The following is a 24,937-nucleotide window of genomic DNA, read 5'->3' as shown; positions in this document are numbered from 1 at the left end:
AAAATCGCTAACAGTCCCCAGTTGGCGTTCTAGATTTAATAGGACACGGCAATCTACGTTTGTTACACGATGCTACTACCTGTCGTCTATTATCATTGTGTCTCTATTTGTGTTTTTGTGTTTGTGTTGTGTTTGCGTGGGCGGCAGTTGGGAGGTCATCGGCGCGCTCCCCGGCTCCCAGAAACTATCCACCCCTTGGTACTCAGCGCGCCTTCACTCTTCCAAACGCCACTAGGCACTATCACTCGGTGAGTCCGAAAACTTTCCAATTCGCCCGCCGTTGGTCCCAAGTCAAATCAAATCCATTTCTGAGTTCCATATTTAAGCTTCCTGACTTACCAGTTCAATTTCTTTATACATATTTTAAAAAGTTTCAGCGTTATATTACGTGATTTTTTTTTTTTTTTTTTTTTTTGCGCGCGATTAAGGACTGTAAATTGTGCACGTGTAAATTAGGCATGTAAAATGTATTTGCCGATGAAGAAATAAGAATTCATAGTTATTGCTGCGTCTTAAGATTGAAACAACGATCATCATTAAATTGAGATTTCTGATAACACGAGAGTAGTTCATCTATATCTATGATTTTAGATGCATCTCATTTATTGTAATTATGTGATAATATAACGTATAAATATTACGTTTTTTGTTTTTGGAAATTCACGTTTATATTTCTGTCTGCGTTTTCAGTAAGAAAGGAAAGCTTTTGACTTGTCATCACGGCGGGCGCGCTTACGAGACGAGTCTATTGTACTTACACGCAGAGGTGCTGGCTTTTTATGTATCTGTTTTTTTAAATCGCGAATTGCCTCGCACACTCTACTTTAATGAGAGTGATCGCTTTTGTGCACTCGAAACTATCGGATATCTTTAAGCGCCGTTTGCCGATGGGGGTGCGATAATATAATTGAAATTATTATCACAGATATCCTTTGTTACACGCGATAAAATTAAAAACAATTAGATTCCGTAGAATATATTTAATGACGCGATTGATGTGTGCTTTTCTTAATTATTTATTAATTAAAAATATACATTTTATTTCAGTTATTAATTGCATAAGAGATAATTATGTATAATATAAAATAAAAGAATAGGAAAATTGAACAATTCATAATAGAATTATATCGCGTGTATATCGATGGATATCTGTCTTTTATCAAATTAATCCGGATTCGTAAACATTGTAAAACACAAAGTGCTGAATGTATTGTTGAAGCGCAAAGATAGGGGGAAATCCCTTGATAGTGGTTGATCTTGGGTTGGGACACATGAGGGAGCGACATGACTCCGGGTAGAGTTAACGGGTACAAAAAAAATCTGGCAAGCGAACGTTGGGCATTCGTATGGGAGATTGAGCGAATTGAAATCACCGCTGAAACTAATCAGTAACACCTGTCGATTGACTGATTTGCAAACCAGTTGTGAGCTCCCTTCGGCACATCCCGAAGCCGGGGTACGGTCTGGCACCGCGAAGTCACACCTTCTCCTCGACCGGCGGTTCCGTGTCTGCTCTCCCTGTAAGTCTTGCACCGCAAGTCACAGTCGGCGATGCGACGTGCACCGCGCTGATAGTGCAATAATACGTATATAGAAGAGAGTATACATAGAGTCGACTCCGCGACGGCCGAGCGGAACACGCCTCTCTAAGATAACGCTTTTCTGTCGTCTAGGGCGACTATTCCTTCAGCGGGATGGGCGACAAGACGCACAGCACTGACTTCTCGTCTGGCAAGTCGGACAGTGAGTAAAACGAGAGGGACCAACCGATGCCGGTTCCCCATCGCACATACATTGGCTCTCTCACCTGTTTACATCACGCTTCCCGAGCTTGACGCGCTCGCAAATTAGACGGATGCAGTGCCTGCGATGCTATCGTGAATCGAGCGAGCGCTTCTATCAGTTTCTACTGAGCTAAGATTACGCTAACAGCGCTGATCTAAGACGTTTCGGCACGTCTGACAAAACAGAACTTTATAATTTCGATCTGGAGTTGGTATCTTGTTAACGGAAATTTTATTTGGCGTGGTTTTATTTTTTATATTAAATGTCTTGGTCTCTCTAATTTGAAATTAATACTTTGGTAAAATTTGTTTAAAATTAACTGAAGTTAATTTATCAAGAACTATATAATTACCAATCGTTTATAGCAGAAATTGTTTCGATAATTTTTATAACGAGACTTTTACGAGACGCTTACGTTTCGGAAAAGACGCACGATTCCCGAGACATTTCAAATTCACACGCATTGTCTCACTGCGCACAGTTCGTGATGGAGCTACTGGCGATTTTTGCGAGCGCGTCGCTTCCACTTTATCATTTTCTTTATACACTACTTCGTTTTGCCTTGTTCTCGCATGCTTTACTAACATCCCTGCGAGTTATCGCACTGTCACTGTGAAACGTTGTACGTCGTACATTGGCCTGTACATCCGTCGTATAACATTGTCTATTTAAAGATCTGTGATAGTGGCACTTGTTTGATTATTAATTATGAGATTAGTAGTCATCTACAATGTGCCTGAATTGATAAAGAAAGCGATAAGATAAATTATACCGATTCAGGAAATATCAAAGAAAGTATCAGAAATGTTAAATAGAGATTCCGATACTTATTAGTATTTTCTGCATTTGGCCAGAAATTTATAGAATTATAATTACACTATTATATTCTTTGACCCCTTGAATAAAAAATTATGTACATAATGCGATTATTAAAATTTGTAGTCGACATATTCTTACAGATTTTAGACAACCCTTCTATAAATCTGGAAATTTTGCAGTAGACTTATTGAATTATGAAACAATCATGTCTCCAGCATTACCTTATTTACTTGTAATTAAATAGCTGCGTTTGCGCTGCTCTGCGCATTTTTTCTACATAAATTGTGAAATATATAGGCAGGTAATGAAAGGCAAACATGATTGGTGAAAAACAGATTGTAGTTAGCATAGGAAATGGTTTGTGCAACATGGTTTGATATGGTTTTCTTTCACATTTTTCCCCAATTTTAGTATCAACAGGCAGCATCACGGATGTGGATCGACGGGCATTGGTATGTACCACAGCCCCATACTACTCCCGGCGAATTAGCATGGTTTGTAGCTTGTTTTTGCATCACAAATAAAACTTCGTTTATCAGAACAATTTGAATCATACTACATTTAAATATATCTCTTTCTATATTAATTTCAAAGAGTTATTTTAGTATAGATTTAATAATAATTTTTTTAACGTACTAACATTGTTAATTTTATAAGTTATTAAATAAGTTTTAATTTGTCGAAAAGTGAATAAGTTCTTTCTTTAATTTTAAAGACAGAAAGATTCATCAAATATATATACTATTTTTTAATTGTATGTGGTATCCAATTTGATTATTCTTATAAATGGAGTTTAAGCAAATGTAATTTTATTTAACATTTTAGCACGTCTCTATAATTGCAGATGTGTTGCATTAACTGCACACATTCGTCTAGAGAAACAAGACAGTACAGTTCGTACGTTTGAAAAATTTGCGATGTGTATATGCATATTATTTATACATATTTGTATGATTATACTTAATTTGCTACTTGTCCTTATTACGATGTAATTATATATTCTGTATATAATGCTGTATAATGAGTATGCATGCATGCTGTACATTTTGCTGTTATTTTGAGTTCTGCATTTTTATCATCTGTACTCACTTTTAATTTGCTCTATGTTGCATATTCGATTTATCGTAAGTTTCTCCACTTTTTAATTAAGTTAAGTTAGTTAATTAATCGAATTATTTAAATCCAATTTGCACTATTTAGCTTTATGGACAATATGTGTTATTTTATCTTTTTTGAGTTTTAATATAACATAATTTATTTTGTGAAAATTTTTAATTTTGAAATTCGAAGTATAGGCTCCATTGGAAATCCACGAATATAAAAAAAAACTGGCTAATTAAAAGTTAGGCGCGGTAAATAATGCGCGAAAGTTATTTTTAAATTTTTACACATTCTTTAACCTTGGTTTTGATTTAATTAGGGGGAGGGAGGGGATTTTATTACTCCAACTAAAGCTGTGTGTGTGTTGTAAATCTGACAATTTAGTCGGCGCAGTTTACCAAGGTTGAAAAATATGTAAAAATTTTAAAACAACTTTCGCGCATTATTTACCACGCCTAGCTTTTAATTAGCCCGTTTTTTTTATATTCGTGGGTTTGAGAAACGGAAATAATTGAATTTTTTTATGTAACTTATTTGCATAATTTATTTAATATAATTTTGAAGATAACACAAGAAACTGATATTACCACATCAGCAATTTAATGCATTATCATTAATATGAAATGATGTCATTTTTTATGAAAATTGATTATTCAATATTATACATGTCATTGTTAATAGCACATTTGTTCAGTATTTAAATATTTCACGTGTTAAAATGTGTTTATATATAATAGAAACATTTCTTTCATACAAAACTATTTTTCAATTATAAGAAATGCATGTATGGTATATACATTATTCGCACTTGAAAGATTATAGCTGTATAGTAGATACAGATAGCATCGTTTATATAGAAATCACAAATTGTATATATGTATATTGTGTAAATTTTGAAAAGAAATTCAACTGCTTGCACATAAGATGATCGCTTCAGTCCATTTCAACTAAATTAGTATACTCCAAATATTTTAAGAATGAAATCGATATACTTTTAGTAACTGGACATCAGTATTTTGAAGCAGTCTATTGAGTCATACGAATTCGTACATATATATAAAAGAAATTTGTTAATCATATTATTCATTATTATGCAGCGAGAGTATAACAGTTTTGTAGTGTGTAAAGAATGTGTTTACTATTTAAGGCGTGGACAAGGATATTCTTAGGGGATGCATGACAATGGAAATTTTTAATTGAAATATATGCATACATCTGGAGAGATCTTGTTGCATTTTACGAGTTTTTACCAAACTTACATTCACTATAAAATCGAGTTACTTTATAAAAATCTTATCTGACGAATTTTTCCTTATTCAAATTTATTTTGATGATTCGAAGAATGCAACCCCTTACATCTTTCTCGCATCGTCCATATCATTTTCGTACTATTCGCATCCGTTTACGCTAATGTAACTCATAATTTTGTGTGATTGTGGTGCAGAATGATGGTGGAATCCTTCCATCGTCCACCACGTATACGGGTGGCCTAGGTTCGGTTGTTGGAGGCCACCACGGGGGTCACCACGTAAGAAGATCGCTGCCGGACATGGGGGCTGCGCCAACCGAACCACCCAAGCTTTATCCCTACCATTTACTTGTTATCACCAACTACAGGCTGCCAGCTGACGTGGATCGTTGCAATCTCGAGGTGGGTGCTAGCTGCGAGCTATTAAATTGAAATATTGCTTAATCTCTTCATATAAATAATATTGTAAATTTACAATATAACGTTATTGTATAATAATGTTTTATTATTGAGAATGATAATATTCTCCATTTCTTCTCATCGCGTTATTTATTGAGATTAATTGATATAACAACCATTAATGGCAACAACGTAATAAAAATAACTCGAATTCTTCCTTTTTCAGCGACACCTCTCCGACGCGGAATTCGAAGCTGTTCTACAGTGCTCCCGAGCGGAATTCTACAGACTGCCACAGTGGCGTCGCAATGAAATCAAAAGACGTGCCCGTCTCTTTTAATTCACGCCACACAATTTGCTTATTACACATCGCATCGTGTCGCGATTGCGTTACTGCGGTACGGACCGTACATTCCTACTGCGTGGGTAGGTGCATCGCGGAGAAAAAAAATGTGTTCGACAACCATTGCGAATATCTGCCGGCCGACGTGTGCTCGCAAAAATGAGAGCTCCTCTAGACTAGGGCGCACGCGACCCAGACGCATACGCATACGCACACAACACACATATAATGATGCGGAAGCACTGCCACTTGTCGTCAATTTTTTTCTCGCAGCAACGAATCCACAGGCAGCTTTATCTATGACCCGATCTGTTTAGCGACGTAGTCGTTTCCGAGTTCCATCATTCGGAGCTCTATCGTGACTTGGTTTCACTCATACACGTTGAATACGCAATGACAGTTGATATTAACGTATAGGGGAGAAGATAATCAAATACAAGAGATTACGATTAAAACTCTTAATACAATTTGCTATTGTAAATAAGAAGTTAATCGAGAAATCGAAAAGCGTGAGGGAGCAGCTAGGAAAGTTTCAAAGTACATAACCGCGTATTCGCTAAATCGCATACATACATATTAACTTTGTGGAAGATTACGACGCAAGGAAAAAAAACGCTACTCTATGTAGGATTTATCATTATTATTAATTTTTAATTACTATTAATATTATTATTAATATTATATTTTACTATGTGCAACATGAAGAACTAAGAGTAGGTGAGCCCAGCTTGCTGAATGGTGCGATTGCACTGATTAATCGGACGATTTGCGTGTGATTTGTCACTTACTCTGCGACAAGGATTATTTTACAATGTAGCTTGCGCGCAAATACGATGCCCTTGTGTGAGAAGATATCAATTTGTCTTTATCCTTTTAATTATCCGTGATGTATTAACTAAAGAAACGCTCTGCGGTGCGGATTGCGATAGACTTCTATAATCACTCGATCACTCTACATTAGAGTATAACTAAGAAAATCAGGACCAAATTTATAGTTGTGGTGGATCTAGCAATAACATGGAAGGTGTTTTATCACATTTTAATCATACACGGATTTATTGTCACATTCAACTTGTAGCAATTTTCGCAATATTTTAGAAGTAGCATAAGACAAATTTTTTAATCTTATATTCATATTCATCTATTTGGAACGGGTAGTGATTCTTAACATTTTTTTAATGGAAGCGCTTATTTATAATATATACCAAAAAGAAAATTTCCAATATTTGAAACTAAAAAGAGATGCATTTTATGCGGGATGCAAAAACCACTCTTATCGCGTATCTCATTATATTTTATGCTACTCTCAGAATAATATATAAGTGATAATTTCATTAATTATTATTACTAATTAAGCGAAAACTTTAATTTTGTAGATATCGTAGCGATCGTCCTCCACCCTTAAATTAGGTCCTGCACAGAATTAAAAAATTTCGAAGTAATAGATCCAGCAGTTAAGCTAATACTGGACGTACACGCGTCTATTGAATAGAGCAGATTTATGCAAAGCGAATAAAGTTGAATTTTCATATATAGGTGAGAAACTCGACGTATCGAAGTTCCGACTGTTACGCCGTATGATTATTATATATCTAGATGAGTTTACTACGTATTTGGATATGCATGCGTGCAATAAGATTGACACGCTTCGTTCGAACGAAGTCACCGAACTACTTTGCTACCGACGCGCGTGCGACATTTTATCAAATCAGCTGCGTTTTATTATCCACACATTTCGCCCCCCTTACCTTAAGTCATGTGCCTAACAAATTAATGTCGTGGGACATTTGTGAGGGAGAGAGAGGAATCGTTAGTCTTATAAAGCGACCTATACATGCTTTGTGTAAGATTCACAATTCCTACCGAGGCAACACATTCTGGATCCCTTCAAAGCGACGATCCTTTACGACGATCTTTCAAGTGTCTTTGGAATCTTTGTGTTGCCTTCGGTAAGCTTCGTCACGAAGAAAATTCGACGTGCTCCATGATCGCTAACACACAATTGAATGATTATTTCGTTACCTCGATGTCGTTTGAGATCGACATCGCTGTAAAATCTCTTTCTTTTCTTTTTTTCTTACAAATATACTTTGCTCGTGTAAAATGTATTCGTGTAATTCTTTTTTATTTTGTTCTTATTATATGTAAGTCTCGCGTCGGATCCTATTGATTTTGTGTACAATCGCACTCTTGATCATGGCGCAACGTTGTTGTTCTCACTGTGCAATGCGAACCAATGTATGTTTCTGTTGTATAGAGCACATTGCTTCCGCTAGTCCCTAAAGTTAAATAAATGCAAAACAAAAAAGCTAATATACGTTGCTGCCACTATTGCATTAATGACCGAGCAGCTTATATCCCGCAACAAAGACTACACGCACAAGTCTTCCGTTTCTTGATCTGTTTCATGTAGATTCTTGGGGAAAGATTCCCATTTGCTCGCAGGTGTTTGCTGGCATCGTTCTCCGGTAAAAGCAATCCGTCTAAAGGTAATTCAAAGGAACTACCGCAGAATATCAAACTTGGAGCTTTTTAACTCGCTACAGCCTGCTGTGAAAGATTTACATGTTAAATCACGAATAGAAGCGCCGCAGGGTGCAAGACTAATGTGGAATTACTTTTTCGCGAAGGATCACGAAACCCTCCAGCACACTGGAGAGCGGCTCATATTGGTCCGACACTAATTCCGCCTTTTCGCCCGCGCATAGCAACACTGGTGTGGTTTGTACATGACCACCGACAATGGATTTCGGATTACCTGCTTTCCCTACAACGTCCACGTTTTGACCGACTCTCACTGACACCGGCAAATTCTGTGAAGTATTGGGAAAACGTCATTTCTAAGCCTAGAATATCTATATATCTTATAATCTGGGTAATCTGGAATTTGGATAATCCCTTTGCACACCTTAAGATTTTCATCCACGGTGACTAGCCACCTTGGTTCCATCGCGACTGCCAAGCAGTACATTAAATAGTGAGACTGAGATAATATAAGATTCCTGCAGTCTAAACAAGCAACCAGAACAACCATCAGACCAGCCAGGGCGGTGTAGTCTAAAACTTTCGAACCATACCGCAAGGGTGATAAAGATAAAGTGCCCTGAAAAGAAAAATATAATAGTGCAACTGGAATAGAACGATTAACTTTCATTCTACATTAAAGAGAGGAAAACTGATTTATCAGAACATTTGTTGCTTTATTGATATCGTTATCATCCGTTTGTTTATTAACTACATAATTATAAGCACCCTTATCGAAGCCATCTTATCGAGACCTTTACCTTGCCCAGGTGTACTAAACCCTGAGAAATGCGTACGAGGAACAGGTGCGACGGATTCTTCGCGTAATAAGCCGCCAGCTGTCTCAACATCGTCGCCAGTCGTGCGTTGTTGGTACCGGCGCCTACCAGGCCGAGGGCGAAGATCGCATTCAGGGCGACCTCGGCGTCGTGGTCGTGGCTGTACTTGTTTAACACGTCCAAGACCGCTGGATCGGCGTTTGACAGAGAAGATAAGGCCAACGCGAGGGGCATAGCGCGTCGCGCTGGCGTTGGACCATATCTTCCGACCTATATTTGTTAGACAGCGTAATAATGGTGAGGATTCAGAGGACAAAGAGCAGTTCCCATAATAAATAATAGTTGACTACACTTTTAACTGATCTTCCGCTCTTAGTTCTATCCCATGAAGAGACAGAGACGATAAAGTCTCTTAAATTGCAGTATGAATGAACTATAGGAGCCCATAAATATTAATTAAGATGAATTGAGATTTTAATGTTCCTTTATCCCCTTCCTGCTCTAGATAGGAACATTCCCATAAATATCCATCACGGTTTATTGAGGAGTCGTGCGCACTTATTTCCTGACCTGACCAAAGATCCTCGAGTTTTCTTTTCCTTCTCCAAGTCCCACTACACCTACTCCAAGAGATGCTATAGCCTGCGGTGTTCCAACGTCCCTGAAATTCATATATGTCACTGATTATTCCTTTTGATCATAAATTAATTATTTAGCATTAAGTGTGCAATAACGCATTCAACAACAAAATTTTTTTCTCAAACTGCATCTATTAAAGAGTTAATTTATTTATTTACGTTTTTATATTGCTATTTTTTAATATTTGATTTAACATTTTTTACTTTCACTTTTATCTTCAATTTTATCAGTGACACACTTACTTAGCAGAATCGTCGGTTTGACTGTTGTTTTTTTTATTCTTTTCTAACTTGGTAGGGCTACTTTGTGGTCTTCCTTGATCGCAGCAGCTTGGTATCGGGGTATTGTCGGGTGTCGTTTTCGCGCTCGTCACTTCCTCAGTCGCTTCCGAGCAGATTCTTAAAAGTTCTTGCACTATCAATACGTCACCAGTACCCGCGTACGCGCAAATCTAACAGAATCGCTTTTATCAAGTTCGAATTATATATGAAATTTTACGACACACTTTTCGTGAAAATTACGCGAGTCTAACAGCAACTTTTGCTATTTCAGACTGTAAGGAATTTTTCACGAGATTATTTTTGCAAAAAATCGTAGCAGTTTAATTTTACTTGTAGCATAGTTTGCGAAGCAAAATTGTATGGTTCCGGCAGAGCTTCGAGCGCTGCGGATGGCGTTTCTATGGCATCCCGGGTTCCCATATAAATCATTCCTAGGGCTAGCGCCAAAAATCTGGGTGAAAAAAAATGATTCCTATATATATCGCACGCTATATATTCGCTTCCTTATACATTCGCGTACACTTTATATATAACATTATGTATGTATAATAGTTACTTTCTCACATTGTCCACAAACATAATTATACCTGGAATGCGTGACAACGAGTTCCTTTATCGACAGTCCCAGTAATTTCAACAGGATAGCCGAAGATACATCGGAGTCTCCCGAGCCTACATTTACAAGGCCCAAAGAGATGGCGATCAGCGACAACACTTGTATATCATCTGAAAAAAATTCGTAGCTGAATATGGCAACTAATTATTTTTATACTTTCTTGAGCAAGGAATTTTAATTCAAGCCATACAAATATAAAATAATAATAATACGTTATAAGAAAGAAATTATATAATTTGAAACGTCTAAAAGATTATCTTCAATATTATAGTCTCTAAGTTATTCCACTATTGAAAAAGAATTAAATTTTCTTTTTCTGAGGCAAACTCATTGGAATAAAAAATTACACTCATATACATCGACTATAATATTATGTTACTTGCCTTGCTCATCGGTGAAAGCTCCAGAAAGAAGTTCGGTGACATCTTTTCTTCTAGAGCCAGCGTAAGCCAGACCCAATCCCATGATAGCTCCAATGCAAAGGATCTGGCTGTTCGACTTCACGTACTCGCTGAGAAGCGCCAAAGCTGGATCACATTCATTACGAATTCCACAATTTACTAGTCCGATCGCTAGAAAAGCACCGGATTTCACGTAGTCTTCGTTCGTGTAAAGATATCTACGCGAAGAACAGAACCGTCAATAAGCAAGATAAATTAATCACAGGTTTTCCTCAGTCCTATCAATGATTCATCATTGTCTTATTACGTCTTTTTCTTTTCAAAGTAATATTTAAAAAATTAATACTTATTCACGATACTATTTTCCTGCTTGGAAATTAAACTTACTTGTCGATAGGAATTAATCCACCGTCGACATCCCACATGTGTATCAGGCCCAGAGACGCGGTAGCCGATAACATTCCGTGTTCCTGAAAAAGAAAGGCCACATATTTTTATTAAAATATTATAAAATTACGTATATATAATTATACATATCTAAGTATTATAATTTTTAGAAGTTAATCAGCGCTAATTAAGATATTCTTTGCAGATTATTTAAACAAAGAATTAAACCTTGTTTTTATACACCCAACAATCGGATGTGTTCGCCATCAGCTTGTCCTGGCCAAAACCCGCGTGCACAAAACCGGAAACAAAGCTTGCCGCTAAATTCGCCCTAGCCGAATCGTGCTCCATTTGTCTAAACCCGCTCACCAACCAGCTCTTGTAGATATCCTCCGGGAGCTTTGGCTCGAGTATGTCAAGCTCTCTGGCAAGAATTTGGAAGTGGGTGTTCACGTGGCCATTGCTAAGGATCATCTCGACATCCTTAGCGTCATTCCCATGATATTCTGTCCTCAGAGGTTGATCCTATTTAGAAAACAGGATAATATTTTAGTATGAATCTATTTTGTAAAGTTGCACGAATTTTGTCTAATCAACGAAATTAGAAAGTTGATTTTATAATTATGCGAATTATTTCTCTTTTTTTTATTTCGACTTATAACATTAAATTTTTGGAAAGAGCAGTAAAAGATGCAGTCACTGTTGTCACTGTTGCATTAAGAGGGAAAAATAGAAAGACGTAAATGTAAATTATATCATTATCGTCTGCTATTCAATTTGATTAAGTTATCGTTTGCGGAAAGTAGTAATGGAAGTTGAATTATTTACTACTATTTATATTATACATTTACATATCATTCTTAACATTGATCTGTATACCGATCGATATGTGTTGTTCTATTTTTTGCCCTGTTGTGACGTAACCAAATGCTATGTAGATATTATGCAAGGATGAGTTACTTGTAGACGGGCGAGGATAAAGGCTAGTTGATTCCTCGTCAAAGAGTCGGGGCAGGCTGCAAAACACTTGAAAACAAGTTCCGAATTTGCAAGTTGCAGCGCTACCAAAATTGCTCTTGTATACTCATTAAACTTTAGATATTGCTCCGTGGCAAACTCTAATATTTGTCTTCTCTCCGTATCCTCGCTAAAGAATACATGTAGAGGAATAATTTAACAAGGAAATCAGCGATGCAAATACAAGTCAGAAAGTGGATTACGTTGCTTATTGAATAGTATAAAATTCCTTTAATCGTGTTTTATTAAGAAAATTATATTGCAGACATTAAATCACAAAGTTTAAAAAGATTATATTTTGAATATATGTATATTTTAATCTATGCAGGATAATTTATCTCTAAGAATTATTAGATTTGGTAGATATTATTTAAAAAAGTAAGATAAGTTTGGTTTTAATAGTAATATTATCCAACCGCATTACCTGTAGGCTGCGCAGTTAATTAAATAATGACACACTCGCGCAACATTTGTAGGCTCTAGATATTCCGCGAGGAAATTTAGCTCGTCGGTCTCCAAACACAGATCGCACGCTTGTATTTCCGCATTATGTCTCATGTCGAACGCGATGATACTCTTGATCAACGGTGTAAGACGCTTTCTAGTACGAGAGATGCGCTGTTATTTTATAATGTTCTCATTATCTCTCGATCTCAGTGTAAATAGAAAGCTAAGCATTAGGAATATGTGAAATGTTAATTAAAATGTTATCTAAATTCTTATCACAAATTACCACGACATCATAAAACATTTATATAGTCGTTAATAATATTTAAAAATATTTCAAAATATACTTACCTGACCTCACGCTCCTCCTTGATCGGCACGTTCGTCCATTCGTCGACAATTTCTGCCTCGAGTTGCCGCACGTATTCATGGCCCCATTCCCCAGGCTTATCCACGGCCCCTTTGATGCAGAAATCCAGACAGTCCCTGGATCCTGGAGCAGCTCCAGCGAGAGCGAGTACACTCAGAATTTCTGCAAAGCGTATCTTCGCCTCTTCCCGCTTGAGCCCTCCGTACGCGCTCCTCAAACTCGAATAAAAATTTCTCAAGTATTTGAGAGGCTTCGGAACGGAAGTCATCGAAGTCGTGGACGTACGTATCAGCATTCTCAGGTGATTCAATGACAACAACATAGCTGTCTCATCCTTACCCTGATAATAATATTACAGTACATTCCAGTTTCCTTCTAAGGAAGATAGCAATTTTTTTTAATTACCAAAAATAAGAGTCAGATAAATTTTAGATCCATTTTTTAACAATTTGTTTTCTTCTTTGTTTTATAAGTAACATATAAAAATTGTAAATTGTCGAAATATATTTACCTTCAATACATCGACCGCTTGTTGCAATTCCTCCTGCAATCTCTTATCTTCTTCGTTCTGCGTAAGAAATAGAATGATATTAATACAAAATATTAAATTTTTAATACAAATTGACATTTAAATCAATTCACAAATAATATTTTCTTGACGTTTTATTATATTTTGTAATTTGTAGCTAATGTTACGCGTTTACCATATCGCTTTCCTTATCTTGATTGCGTTTACTCATCGTTTTTAAAAGTATTCTCGTTACGTTAAGTAAATGTTTTATTACGATTCAACAACGCTGATTCGGACGATTGAAAGAGAATAATTAATTAATACGTTGTCAAATAAATTTTTCTACCCGTCATACACAACGCACGACTTTTGTTTCGTTATTTTTCGGAGACCGACATATGTGGTGACGATTATTTATTAAGGCTTGCATTTATAGCCGCGTTTCTGCTGTATTTTATACATATATGTACATTATAAATTATCTATAAAAGTCTCATTCATTCATTATGTGCAGCCAGCGCTTATTTGTTAGAAGAATCACTCTTTAATATAATTATGATTTCTTATAAAATATTAAAATGTTTCATATTCTAATATGTTAATATATTGGGACAATATTAAATTAATAATTTGTAATACCTCTCTTTAAGTTAAAAATGAAAAAATCCATCGTTTGCTTAAAAATAGTATTACTTATTAAAATAATATTAAAGATAATATTACAATACTAGCTTTTAAGTCCGCGCTGCGCATCATATAATTCGATGCCTACATATATCAATCCTCTTCTAAAAAGGAGATCTGAAGTTTATTGTTGTCGCTTTTCCGCGATGCCGATTGGTTCTCTTGCTGCGCTTACTTCATTTGCAGCTGTCATTGTATACTTTGACAGTTGTGTGTATCAAGGAGTTAATAATGTAATAGTAATAGCATAATGTTAAAGCTAAATAACGCGCGCGAAGCGCGCGTCTGTAGTGTCTAGTCAAATAAAAAATTAATAGCGAATTAACTCCAGTAGTTCACGGTCAGACAGACAGACAGACATCAGACATTTATAACAATTAACTTAGAAACTTTACGTAAATAAACCAATTATATAATAACTAGTCTCTCATCCGTAAACTATGCTGCAATGCTGATGCAAAATTAATTATTCATGCTTTTTGCTACATCAGCATACATAATACTAGAAAAATCTTGATAAAATGTAAATAGAAGAATCATGTTAGAGTCGTATGAAGATTCTTGCCTTTCATCGCTTCAGGCAACAACAATACGATAAAAAGAATACTAATGATGCAGAAACTTTCGACTATCCAGAAGATGACGAACTTGCCACTGAACGTCTTTTCAAGATTGACGGAGAATTTGGCGACGGTGAAAGACATCAAGCACCAGCAGAAGAAAACCATTATATTGGAAGCCTTATTGCATCCGATTCAATACTACTGTGTTTACTCGGAAATGCGTAATATTATAGTGTTGTGTGTTTATCTTTATCTGATCTACAGAGAGAATCATGCGAGCTCCGCGAATGGCAATCTCAAATCGCCATTCGATTTTCTATCTCGAGAAAAAAATTAGAAGCAGACGTCAGTCCACTGTAAGCTGTTGCTTGAACATTTTTATATACAACACAGAATTTTTGAGAATGTTTTCAAATCTTTTCGAAGCAATTTTTCATAATAAAAAAAAATCACGTCGAAAAAATCTGGTATTACATCCAGTTGCATTATCTGTAGGTAATTAAATAATTTAACGACAGTTTCGTTATCGTTGTATTTGCGTTGCGCAACGACAATATAACAATAACGAAACTGTCGTTAAAAGTTACAGAATAGGCCCACTGTCTTTAAATTATATTTTGTTAACACTCTTTATTTAATTAATAAATATTTATAATTATGTAAAACAAATTATTTTTAAATGTTAGCATGTGCGTACGATTGTATATATTGATGGATGATATCTCTGATCATTCATTCATTGATTAAAGACATCTCACGCACCGACAATTAAAGCATTTGCAGTGAAATCAACAGGCACTAGGTATTATATATTTGCTTCGAAATTAGCATTTCCTAGTTGAAATGTAAGCCGAATGAAAAACATATCACAATTTCCATTGGTCTATAAATATTATTAATCCATCCGGCAAATAGTTTATTAACGCTAGATACGATTGAAAGGAACGTTAATTATTCTTTATTGCAGACTCGCAAACATGTCTGATGCTTAAATGCGTAGTTATTCACGATATTTTTTCGTAATTACGTTGTTATTGCAATTATTATTTCCGCAATTATACTAATTTATTTCTTGTAAAAAGTAATAATTACGTTACTGTTTGCACTATATGCACTAATTTATGAAATATATATTCTCGCTCGAACTTGTACTTGCATATTCACTCATTCGTACATACCCATACAGCACACTTGTCCAAAAGCGGGACATAAGACGTCTTTTAGACTTTGGACATGGTGCTGTCTGGGCATTATTCTATATATATTTTCCGGTACGATGCTAGAGATACTATATTATTGTAATAAGCAAAACATGTTATTGCTTATATGCAAATTTTACTAATTGTAGTACTGATGTTTGACAAATAATTGATTAACATAACACGCTTTTCATACTTACTTTTAGATCGAAATTATTTTGTTGTGTCTTATTGTGGAATAATTTTATAGACACTGCATGTAGTCCCAGAGCAAACTATTGTGCAAATAATTGCTAATAATTATACATTAATATGATTCAATAAACTCTTTAGCTAAAAATCTACTAATTGCTATAGTTAATTAACTATTCACTTATGGCAGGTCGAAATATTGCTATTAATAATTCTCCGCTTTTATCTTTAAAAAACACTTCCGCAATCACTTTTGTGAATATATAATATATATTCGGCCATTGTAAGATGATTCTGCAGAAATGTTTTAACTTTTTACGTTATTATATTTTATTATTTTATTTATATTAAAAACAAATCTCATTTTACGCTCTAAATTATTTTTTACAAATACCTATGTCATTAAGTACTTTGTCTTGAAATTCAGCTTAATCGGCGAATATAATATATAGCATTTAATTTATATTATTTGAAGAGATTTATAAAAATTCTAAGAACGTAGTTTGTTTATCATGTATTATACGTAGAGAACTATGCTATAGACAGTATAGACTGCTGCAAAACATTCCATCTCAACAGACATATTCAGAAAGTTAACTTTTGCATTAAATGTTTACATACTCCCGCTTATTTTCCATGTTGTTAAATTACATCAATTTTGTAAATTATTATTTTTATAAAACATTATTAGGTAAAAAGACATTTTTAGGCAGAAAAAGGTTTTTATTACGGCATGAAAAATATACAGAATATATATACAGATATAAACAGTTTCGGGACAGCAAAATATGTAATAAGTTTTATAAAAGAAATATGTTAGACAAAAGTTGTAGAGTTTAAAAAGGTCTATTTACTGGTCTTATCAGTTTGTGATGTTGCCAAGGTCAGATCAAGATAACTTTTAATTCTTTTAATAAGATCCCATATTTTTTATCGCATATTCTCGTAACCGTCTATCAGTATCAGTGATGATAAATATCGTTCCCCTGTTTTTGGACGGATGTATTTACACACAATGTAGTAGAGGCAAATTAGACCAAAAAAGTGCGTTATCTCGGAACCGGTTAAAACTACTCGGATTTGAACATTTTTTTTTTTAATGTAGGTAATTAAAAACACTACAATGTTTATGGGTTAAAAATTGACTAATTGTTTGTTTAATAAATTTTTATTTAATAATTATTTAATAAATTAAAGAATTTGTTGCGCGGCTTTCTTTGGTCTTAAAATATATTATGAACCGCGCCCTACCAGAATATGCAACGTATGATTTCGTTGCTTGCTCCTAACTGCAAATAAACAAATTAGTTATCTCCGCGTCGACCGTTATCTACAACTTCGATGGCTAAAAACTAATTAAAAGAATTTGTTACTCGAGTTTTTTTGTTATTTAAATATTCTATGGACCGTGCCCTATCAGAATATGCAACTTACGATTTTGTTGCTCGCCCCTAACCATCGAAGTCGTAGGTAACGGTCGACGCGGAGATAAATAATTTGTTTACTTGCAGTTAGGGGCAAGCAACAAAATCATACGTTGCATATTCTAGTATTATAGGGCACGGTCCATAGAATATTTAAATAACAAAAAGACCCGAGCAACAAATTCTTTTAGTTAGTTTTTAGCCATCGAAGTCGTAGATAACAGTCGACGCGGAGACAACTAATTTGTTAATTGCAGTTAGGAGCGAGCAACAAAATCATACGTTGCATATTCTGGTAGGGTACGGTTCATAGAATATTTTAAGACCAAAGAAAGCCGAGCAACAAATTCTTTTAGTTATAGTTTTTAGCCATCGAAGTCGTGTTAGATAACGGTCGACGCGGAGATAACTAATTTGTTTATTTGCAGTTAGGGGCGAGCAACAAAATCGTAAGTTGCATATTCTGATAGGGCACGGTCCATAGAATATTTTAAGACCAAAAAGAGCCGAGCAACAAATTTTTTAATTTATTAAATAATTATTAAATAAAAATTTATTAAATAAACAATTAGCGTCAATTTTTAATTCATAAACATTGTAGTGTTTTTAATTACCTACATTAAAAAAAAAAAACGTTCAAATCCGAGTAGTTTTAACCGGTTCCGAGATAAAAACCTAATTTGCCTCCACTAATGATTGTGTTTATTGCAAACGATATTTTTGCTTCTTGACGCGTTACAATGGTCAATAAGTTTGCCTTAGGGCTCATTCCATGCCAAGTAGATCTTTTTTCGGTCAAGTCGTGGATGTTGCGGCCCGCATTAATAAATAAGAAAAATTGTATTATGTATGTGACAATAATAGATTAAGAAACGCAGCCGTGAATGTGACCGCGAAAGTGAAGAAAGACGATAAACAAGTCAGCAAAACAATGAGTTGCGCGAGTGGCCCAAATTCGATTGTATAATTCAACAATAATATGAAGAAATAGGAAGGTGTTGTAATTTCATTCCTGAACCTCCTTTCGCGAATAAAATAATTTACAGTGCCCGAGCGGCACGACAGAATGCAAATTGAATATTATGTTGCGTAATTTTACGGTAAATTTGTACGGTAAAATTACGCTTAAAGTAGTTAGACCGTGACAATACAATCCAAAATTTTGTATTCTAAATCGACGTGAAAATGAAAACATCCGACTATTTACGGTTACAGGCTAAAAACTTTTGGATAATTCTGTCCCTCACACACAGAACAGAAGACTATATTCTATTATTTTTCTCTTCTTCTTTACGTCAAATAATCACGAAAATCGAGGTCTATTTATTATTATATTTTTAAATCTAAACGGTCAATAATTTTGGTTTTTTTTTTACTAGTATTCCTAAAGTATATACCAGTATTCCTTTTACTATATATCCGTTTTTCATCATTTTCTTAAGATTCGTTGTAATTATTAAAATTTAGAATATGAGATTTCCATACGCTTTGTGTATGCAATACATGGAAAAAATGCAATTTTTGATAGCGATTATCTCGCGTTCGGGACGCGTTCAATTACTTCTAATTTGTACAGACGTGTAGATACCATATTTATTAACATATAGTAAAGTTTTCAAATTTTTCTTATTGTTGAAGAATGCTCGTATTGTAATCGTGATAATTAGGCTGGACACAGTCAACGAAGGGTCGACAGATACACGAACAAGACGTGACCGATCGATGTAGTTTTAGAATCTTTATTTCGTATTGACTGAAGACAGAAGTTTACTGAGCGCTCGCTATTATCAGACTGACTGGAACGTTACATATATTACATATTACATCCATCGGTATGACCTCACACACATACATCGATTTAACTGTGTTAGTAAGTCAACAGACCAAATATCTACTTTATTTGGGCATGTTTATGGATTCTAATGACCTAATTGGTTCTAACACGCGTGTACAAAACAAATGTATATGAGATACCGAGGGAAGGCTGCGTGGGGGAAGTGTCGGAGAAGCACACTTGAATACTCTCACATCGCTAGATTTCGAAATAATAGAATATTTATTCATTTACATTATTTACAAGATTATTAATATTACTTGTGAGTTTATCGATGCGAGAATAAATAATAGCATTCCGTAACACTTATAAATTGCGATTTACGGACTAACTACCTTAATATAATATTTTATCGTTCCTGAGCTGAGCGATCTCGAAAATCACCGAGTTTGCACTGATCAAACTGTACGGACATGTGTAAATAACAATTACTGATACATTATGGATTTACGTAAGTAGACCTTTTTTATCCAAAGAGAAATAAGTACAGATATATCACTTATTTCCACTATCGTATTATATTCGTGAAGGAGTGGCAAGTGATATGTGTGGGGATAATGTATATAACCTGATAGTGACACAGATATATAAACTGTAACACTGCGGAAGTTTTCTTTTATTTTCACTTCAATTGCGTACGTCGCGTTTCTGACCGTGAATCAGTCGGTTCAACTTTAATTCCGAATCTAATTTGAACTTAAATTTTGTGCATGTCGTTTGCACTAAAAACCACAAAGAGCCAATAAGTAATTGAGAGCCTCAACCTTCTGCAAAGCCACGAAGTCCCGGAATCATCTCAGAATTTAGTCAAATTAAACCTCCTACAAGACCTACAGACCTTAATTCAATAAGTAGTAAGTATATAATAGTAATGAGTCTTTATTATATTTCTTTTTTTTCTGTTCTCTTTCTAAAGAAGATCACCGGACTCTCGAACCGTCAGACGTTATTTACTACTCATTTTCTTTATTCATTAATACGATTTACAACTTCCTTGCTTCTATATCATGGGTTAGTTGATTGACATCAGCGTCCAGAGCGTTTTCGGTTTTGCTATCGCGGATTATATCTGACAATGAGTAGATAACATTAGCGACAATATCCATAACGTTTCCATTTTTGTTCAAACCATAATCTTGAAGCTTACTCCGTCTACTTTACAGTCCAATAAAATGCAAACAATTTGTTAATTATTCCTAATTAAATAAACTATTTCTAATAACGCCTCATTAAATTGTTAACCAAATCGTCAGAATCGACGGAACAGGCTGGTTAAGAAATTAGTAAACTCTGAGACACAGTATCTAGAAATTTTTGAAAATTTAAACTCTTTCTTCCAATGACGCTATTCACGTTTACTTCCTGAATATAGTTTCTTTACTTGGTACTCGTAACATTATTCTATGCGGGGGTGAAGCACTGATGGCACTCCGAACGACTGGAGCAACGTCGAACAATTGTCTCGACTTGTCTCGTGCGTAGATTCGTCCTCCAACGTTCGTTCGAGACGATCGTGCGCAATTATCTCGGTACATTCGCTGTTATCTCGTCGGGCCCTCAGACGATTGTAACGGAACTCGAGTTCAAAACTGACGATTGAAATTAAACGCCTTTTTGACAACTAAATTGAGTAAAATTCGTACGAGTGCCTGTTCCGCCGGACCGTCGAGTCCTTTACGAAAGGCTGCACCAGCCGCCTGCCAACTTCTCCAGCAAACGCAATTCAAGCCGAAACATTTGTAAATATTCACCGATTTTATCGCTACTTAAACATGTTGTAGGGGAGATCTTTCTGAGTAATTCTACGCAAGAAATAAGGGAGAGGAGACGGCGTTGGTTTAGAATAAATAGGCAAATTGAAGTTTCACAATTTTATTACTTCTTCTAGGTATTATAAAGTAACATTCTAAATTCTAAGAGAAATAATTTGTTGATATGTGTGTATAAACAGTACACGTGTAAGCGGGGGAGGGTGGGGAGTGAACATTGGTTCGTGTGGAAAGTTAAAAACCTATTTTTCTTCTTTCGTTGATTTGTGTGGAAAGTCGCATTGTGTGAAAATGCTTAATATCTGTAACAGAAATAATTTGTTAAAGCAGAGAATATATCGAAGGTCGTAGAAAATAATAGAAGAATATTATATATATACGGCCGGGTGCGCGCTATAATAGTTTACACTCTATGAAACAGAGGTGGCATTCCCAGCAAAAATTTGATAAATATTTACTAATATTTATTTTATATTTTAATGATATATATTGAACAAAGTTTTTATGAGATTTTTTCTTCATATATATATGACATATGTATAAAATATTTATATATTATAATATTTCAAAAATATATACACTGTTGAAAACAGAGGTCCTGTATGTTAAAAAAAGTCCTTGTTAAAATTTTTGTGTAAAATAATCAACACATACGCGTGTAGATGTAACATATGCCTGCTATGTTAATTGAATTTTACAAATTTAAAATGTAAAATAATTAAAATAACTTAAAAAATATGTTAAAGTAACACAATTTGAACGTATTTATTAAATGTGTTAAAATTTACAGAAAAAGAATGTTGATTTTACTCTATAAAAGAAGTAGGAATAAAAATTTACATAAATAGAGTGTTGATTTTATCTTACAATCTCAACTTCAACATAAAAGTTATGTTAATTGTACACATAATTAACTTCAAATTACGATCAGAATTACATTTCTTTCCATTTTCCTTTCTGTTGAATTATGATATTTTAACATAATATCAGTGTTACCACTTAACACATCCATATTATGTTAAATTAACACAAAAATTTGAGTGGACCGTTTTGGACATGTGATTTATGTTATATTTAACACAAATTTTTCAACAGTGTATAGTAAAAAATATTTATGAATATTTATCATAATTTTTGTTACGGTTGGGAGTGATTGCTAGTGTAGTTAATTTTGTGGTTTTTATTTTATTACTACTTTATTATACAATATTAAGAAGTAAAAATTGTTCCCAAGTATCTTGATGGTAAAATGTCAAAATGTCCACTTGATAAACGTTTATTAAAACACGTTCTTTTTCTTTATCTAAGACAAAAAACGCTTTTTTAACTGTTTCTTTACATATCGTGTGCCTATGAGTGCGTTCGGTTTGGACGCTCACGCGATGTAAGCGCTTATGAGCGTTACTCACGAGGTTCGCTTTGGCGTTGTAAGCGCTTACGGATCGACTAATGACGTCATCGTTGACGTCATAACTTCTGCTGACAAACGCTTATTTTTGCAAGGTAAGGCAGTGTGAGCGTGATTAAGCGTAAGGGCTTACGTTTATTTCGGAACGCATTGTTAGCGAATTGCATATCAACAAACATATCGTCGAATCGAATTATAGACGGAAAAGTTGTAACGATATTCCAATTTCCAGCATTTAACGCAGTGGCTTTCCCTATACATTGAATTTCTCACAAATGGATCTGTACATAATTTAAATATTAAGCAAGGAAAAATTATATACATACACAAATATAAATTAAAAATTGAATAAACGAAATATAGGCTCTTCTGAATAAATCAAATAAAGGGAAGTGAGAGAAGCAATCAGAGCCACGCGCGGTACGTAATGCGCAATCAAAATAAGTCAATAATAAAATATATTAGTTAATACAAATTTGGACGTTTCAACACTTTTTTTGTGTCATTTTCAGCGTAAAAATGAAAATAATATATGAAAATTTCAAACGATAAATTACAGTCAATTGCGATAAAATGAGTCAATCAGTAGAAAAGCGCAGTCAAATCAATAAAATAAAATTCATACGAATGTTCGGTACTCTGTCAGGATATGCAAATGCTCCGAATTGATTGCACCTTCGACGTTTACTCCCAGGTTGGAAGACCAGACCAGGTAGAAAGGAGAGATTCGATTGTCCTTTCTAAACCGTGAATCGGAGTCGCAATATGTTAAAAAACGCAATGTATCAGTATTAAAATTACAATCACGAATTCTTGCTTACGGACCATTACAGACCAGTAAGTCGCAGTGTTAAAATGTATCTGTCGCTCTGACATGTCGTGAGTGAGTGAATAAGCGTTGGTAGAAATCGGAAGGTTAACATAATAAAAGCGGTGTTCGAGTTTAATTGTGGGGATAAAAATTCACAACAAATAACTCTAAATTTTTGATAACCCACCAATAACGTTCAAATAAGTATCCGGTAAACCTTCCGTGTCCATCTGCAAATTCAATCCATTCCTGTCTCTTTATGCACAGCATCTCGGAAATTAAGCGTTTATAAAAATACGATTCATTATCTAGAATTTCCACATTATCCAAATCGAAATTATGATTCAATGCTAATTTATGATCTGTTATAACAGAATGATTAGATATAGGTATTCTAATTTATATATATGGTTCTGGTGTTCCTTAATTCTTGTTTGTAATTGTCTGCTCGTTTGGCCTACATAAGATGCGTCGCAATCATTACAGTTAATTTTATATACTACGTTACATTGTTTAGAACGTGGGAGACTATCCTTATGAGCTTTTATGAAGGTTCGCATTTTGTTTAAGCTATTATACGATAATCTCACTTTTAAATCCCTTGTTATGTTCTTAAATTGTTCTGTTTAAAAAATTTAGAGTTATTCGTTGTGAATTTTTATCCCCACCGCATAGTCGCTTACATTGCCAAAACGAACGACATTTCTTACTATTGTGTAAGCGCTCAGATACCAAATCGAACGATTGAAAACAGCGCTTATAAGCGTGAGCGCTTACAGCGCGTGAGCGTCCAAACCGAACGCACCCTATATAATTATAGCCGTTCTCTCAAGGCGGTCACCCATCCTAGTACAGTACCGCGACCGTGACTTCGATGATCCAGTGAACAGTGGCAATTTTTTGATCCTGACGCTTCCTTATTGACTGTACTTGTCTATAAAAGGTATACATTTTTAAAATGTTCAAAAATCTTGTAATGATATCTTCTTGATACCCAAGGAGCGCCAATGCGCGTACAATTGCATTGGCTTCAAAACTACATTAATTGTGTGTTTAAAATGCGCGCATTTAAATGCGTAATTAATGCAAATTGAGCATTTGATTTATAAATAACAGGTTTTATATAATATTTACATAAATAAGTAGCTTCTTACTCATTATGAAACATTTTATTTAAGTTTTTAAATTTTATATAAATTGAATTTTAAATAAATAGTTTCACTAACTAACTTTGTTCTTACTTCTGCGTTTAAAGCATCAATGTGTAAATGCACGTGTAGACTCTTAATAGATCCCCTATAGGGTAAGCAAGTTGGTGGAGCTTCGGTTGTCCATAGTAAACTCTACACAGATAAAAGAACATTCTTATTTAGAGAATATCTTTAT

At 34.7% G+C, this 24,937-nt stretch overlaps 3 protein-coding genes across 16 annotated transcripts in view; 2 read left to right on the top strand and 1 right to left on the bottom strand.

Annotated features, from left to right (window-relative positions):
- The window catches only part of LOC112463294 (actin-binding LIM protein 2), a 44,435-nt gene extending 36,426 nt beyond the window's left edge, over nucleotides 1-8,009 (top strand). For 3 of the 13 annotated variants that reach the window (XM_025029613.1, XM_025029612.1, XM_025029608.1), the window contains 5 exons: nucleotides 148-248; nucleotides 1,674-1,743; nucleotides 3,016-3,098; nucleotides 5,150-5,356; nucleotides 5,580-8,009. In XM_025029613.1, the coding sequence (XP_024885381.1) occupies nucleotides 148-248; nucleotides 1,674-1,743; nucleotides 3,016-3,098; nucleotides 5,150-5,356; nucleotides 5,580-5,693 (575 nt within the window). In that variant the 3' untranslated portion in view covers nucleotides 5,694-8,009. Of the gene's footprint in view, nucleotides 1-147; nucleotides 253-1,422; nucleotides 1,521-1,673; nucleotides 1,744-3,015; nucleotides 3,099-5,149; nucleotides 5,357-5,579 lie in introns of those variants that run through there. The other 10 variants (XM_025029614.1, XM_025029611.1, XM_025029621.1 and 7 more) reach the window with 9 other exon arrangements.
- Nucleotides 8,010-8,099: 90 nt separating this feature from the next.
- LOC112463298 (26S proteasome non-ATPase regulatory subunit 2-like) lies at nucleotides 8,100-20,959 on the bottom strand (the record flags this gene model as incomplete). Its single annotated transcript, XM_025029626.1, is given in 16 exon segments — nucleotides 8,100-8,246; nucleotides 8,315-8,521; nucleotides 8,524-8,799; nucleotides 8,981-9,268; nucleotides 9,569-9,659; nucleotides 9,880-10,088; nucleotides 10,249-10,369; nucleotides 10,506-10,644; nucleotides 10,918-11,153; nucleotides 11,323-11,405; nucleotides 11,551-11,847; nucleotides 12,283-12,469; nucleotides 12,764-12,940; nucleotides 13,138-13,496; nucleotides 13,668-13,724; nucleotides 20,945-20,959. Coding segments are annotated over 16 exon segments (2,760 nt in total), but the record flags the coding sequence as incomplete, so codon positions are not given.
- LOC112463295 (nose resistant to fluoxetine protein 6-like) overlaps nucleotides 20,316-24,937 on the top strand; it is a 9,457-nt gene continuing 4,835 nt past the window's right edge. The window contains exon 1 of one of the 2 annotated variants that reach the window (XM_025029623.1): nucleotides 20,316-20,417. The gene's annotated coding sequence lies outside the window, so the exon portion shown is untranslated. Of the gene's footprint in view, nucleotides 20,418-24,257; nucleotides 24,495-24,937 lie in introns of those variants that run through there. The other variant, XM_025029622.1, reaches the window with a different exon arrangement.

This window comes from Temnothorax curvispinosus, unplaced genomic scaffold (genome assembly GCF_003070985.1).
Source record: "Temnothorax curvispinosus isolate PA1 unplaced genomic scaffold, ASM307098v1 QBEX01013138.1, whole genome shotgun sequence".
In the NCBI taxonomy this organism is placed as follows: Eukaryota; Metazoa; Arthropoda; class Insecta; order Hymenoptera; family Formicidae; genus Temnothorax; species Temnothorax curvispinosus.
This window is presented reverse-complemented; position numbering and strand designations above follow the sequence as displayed.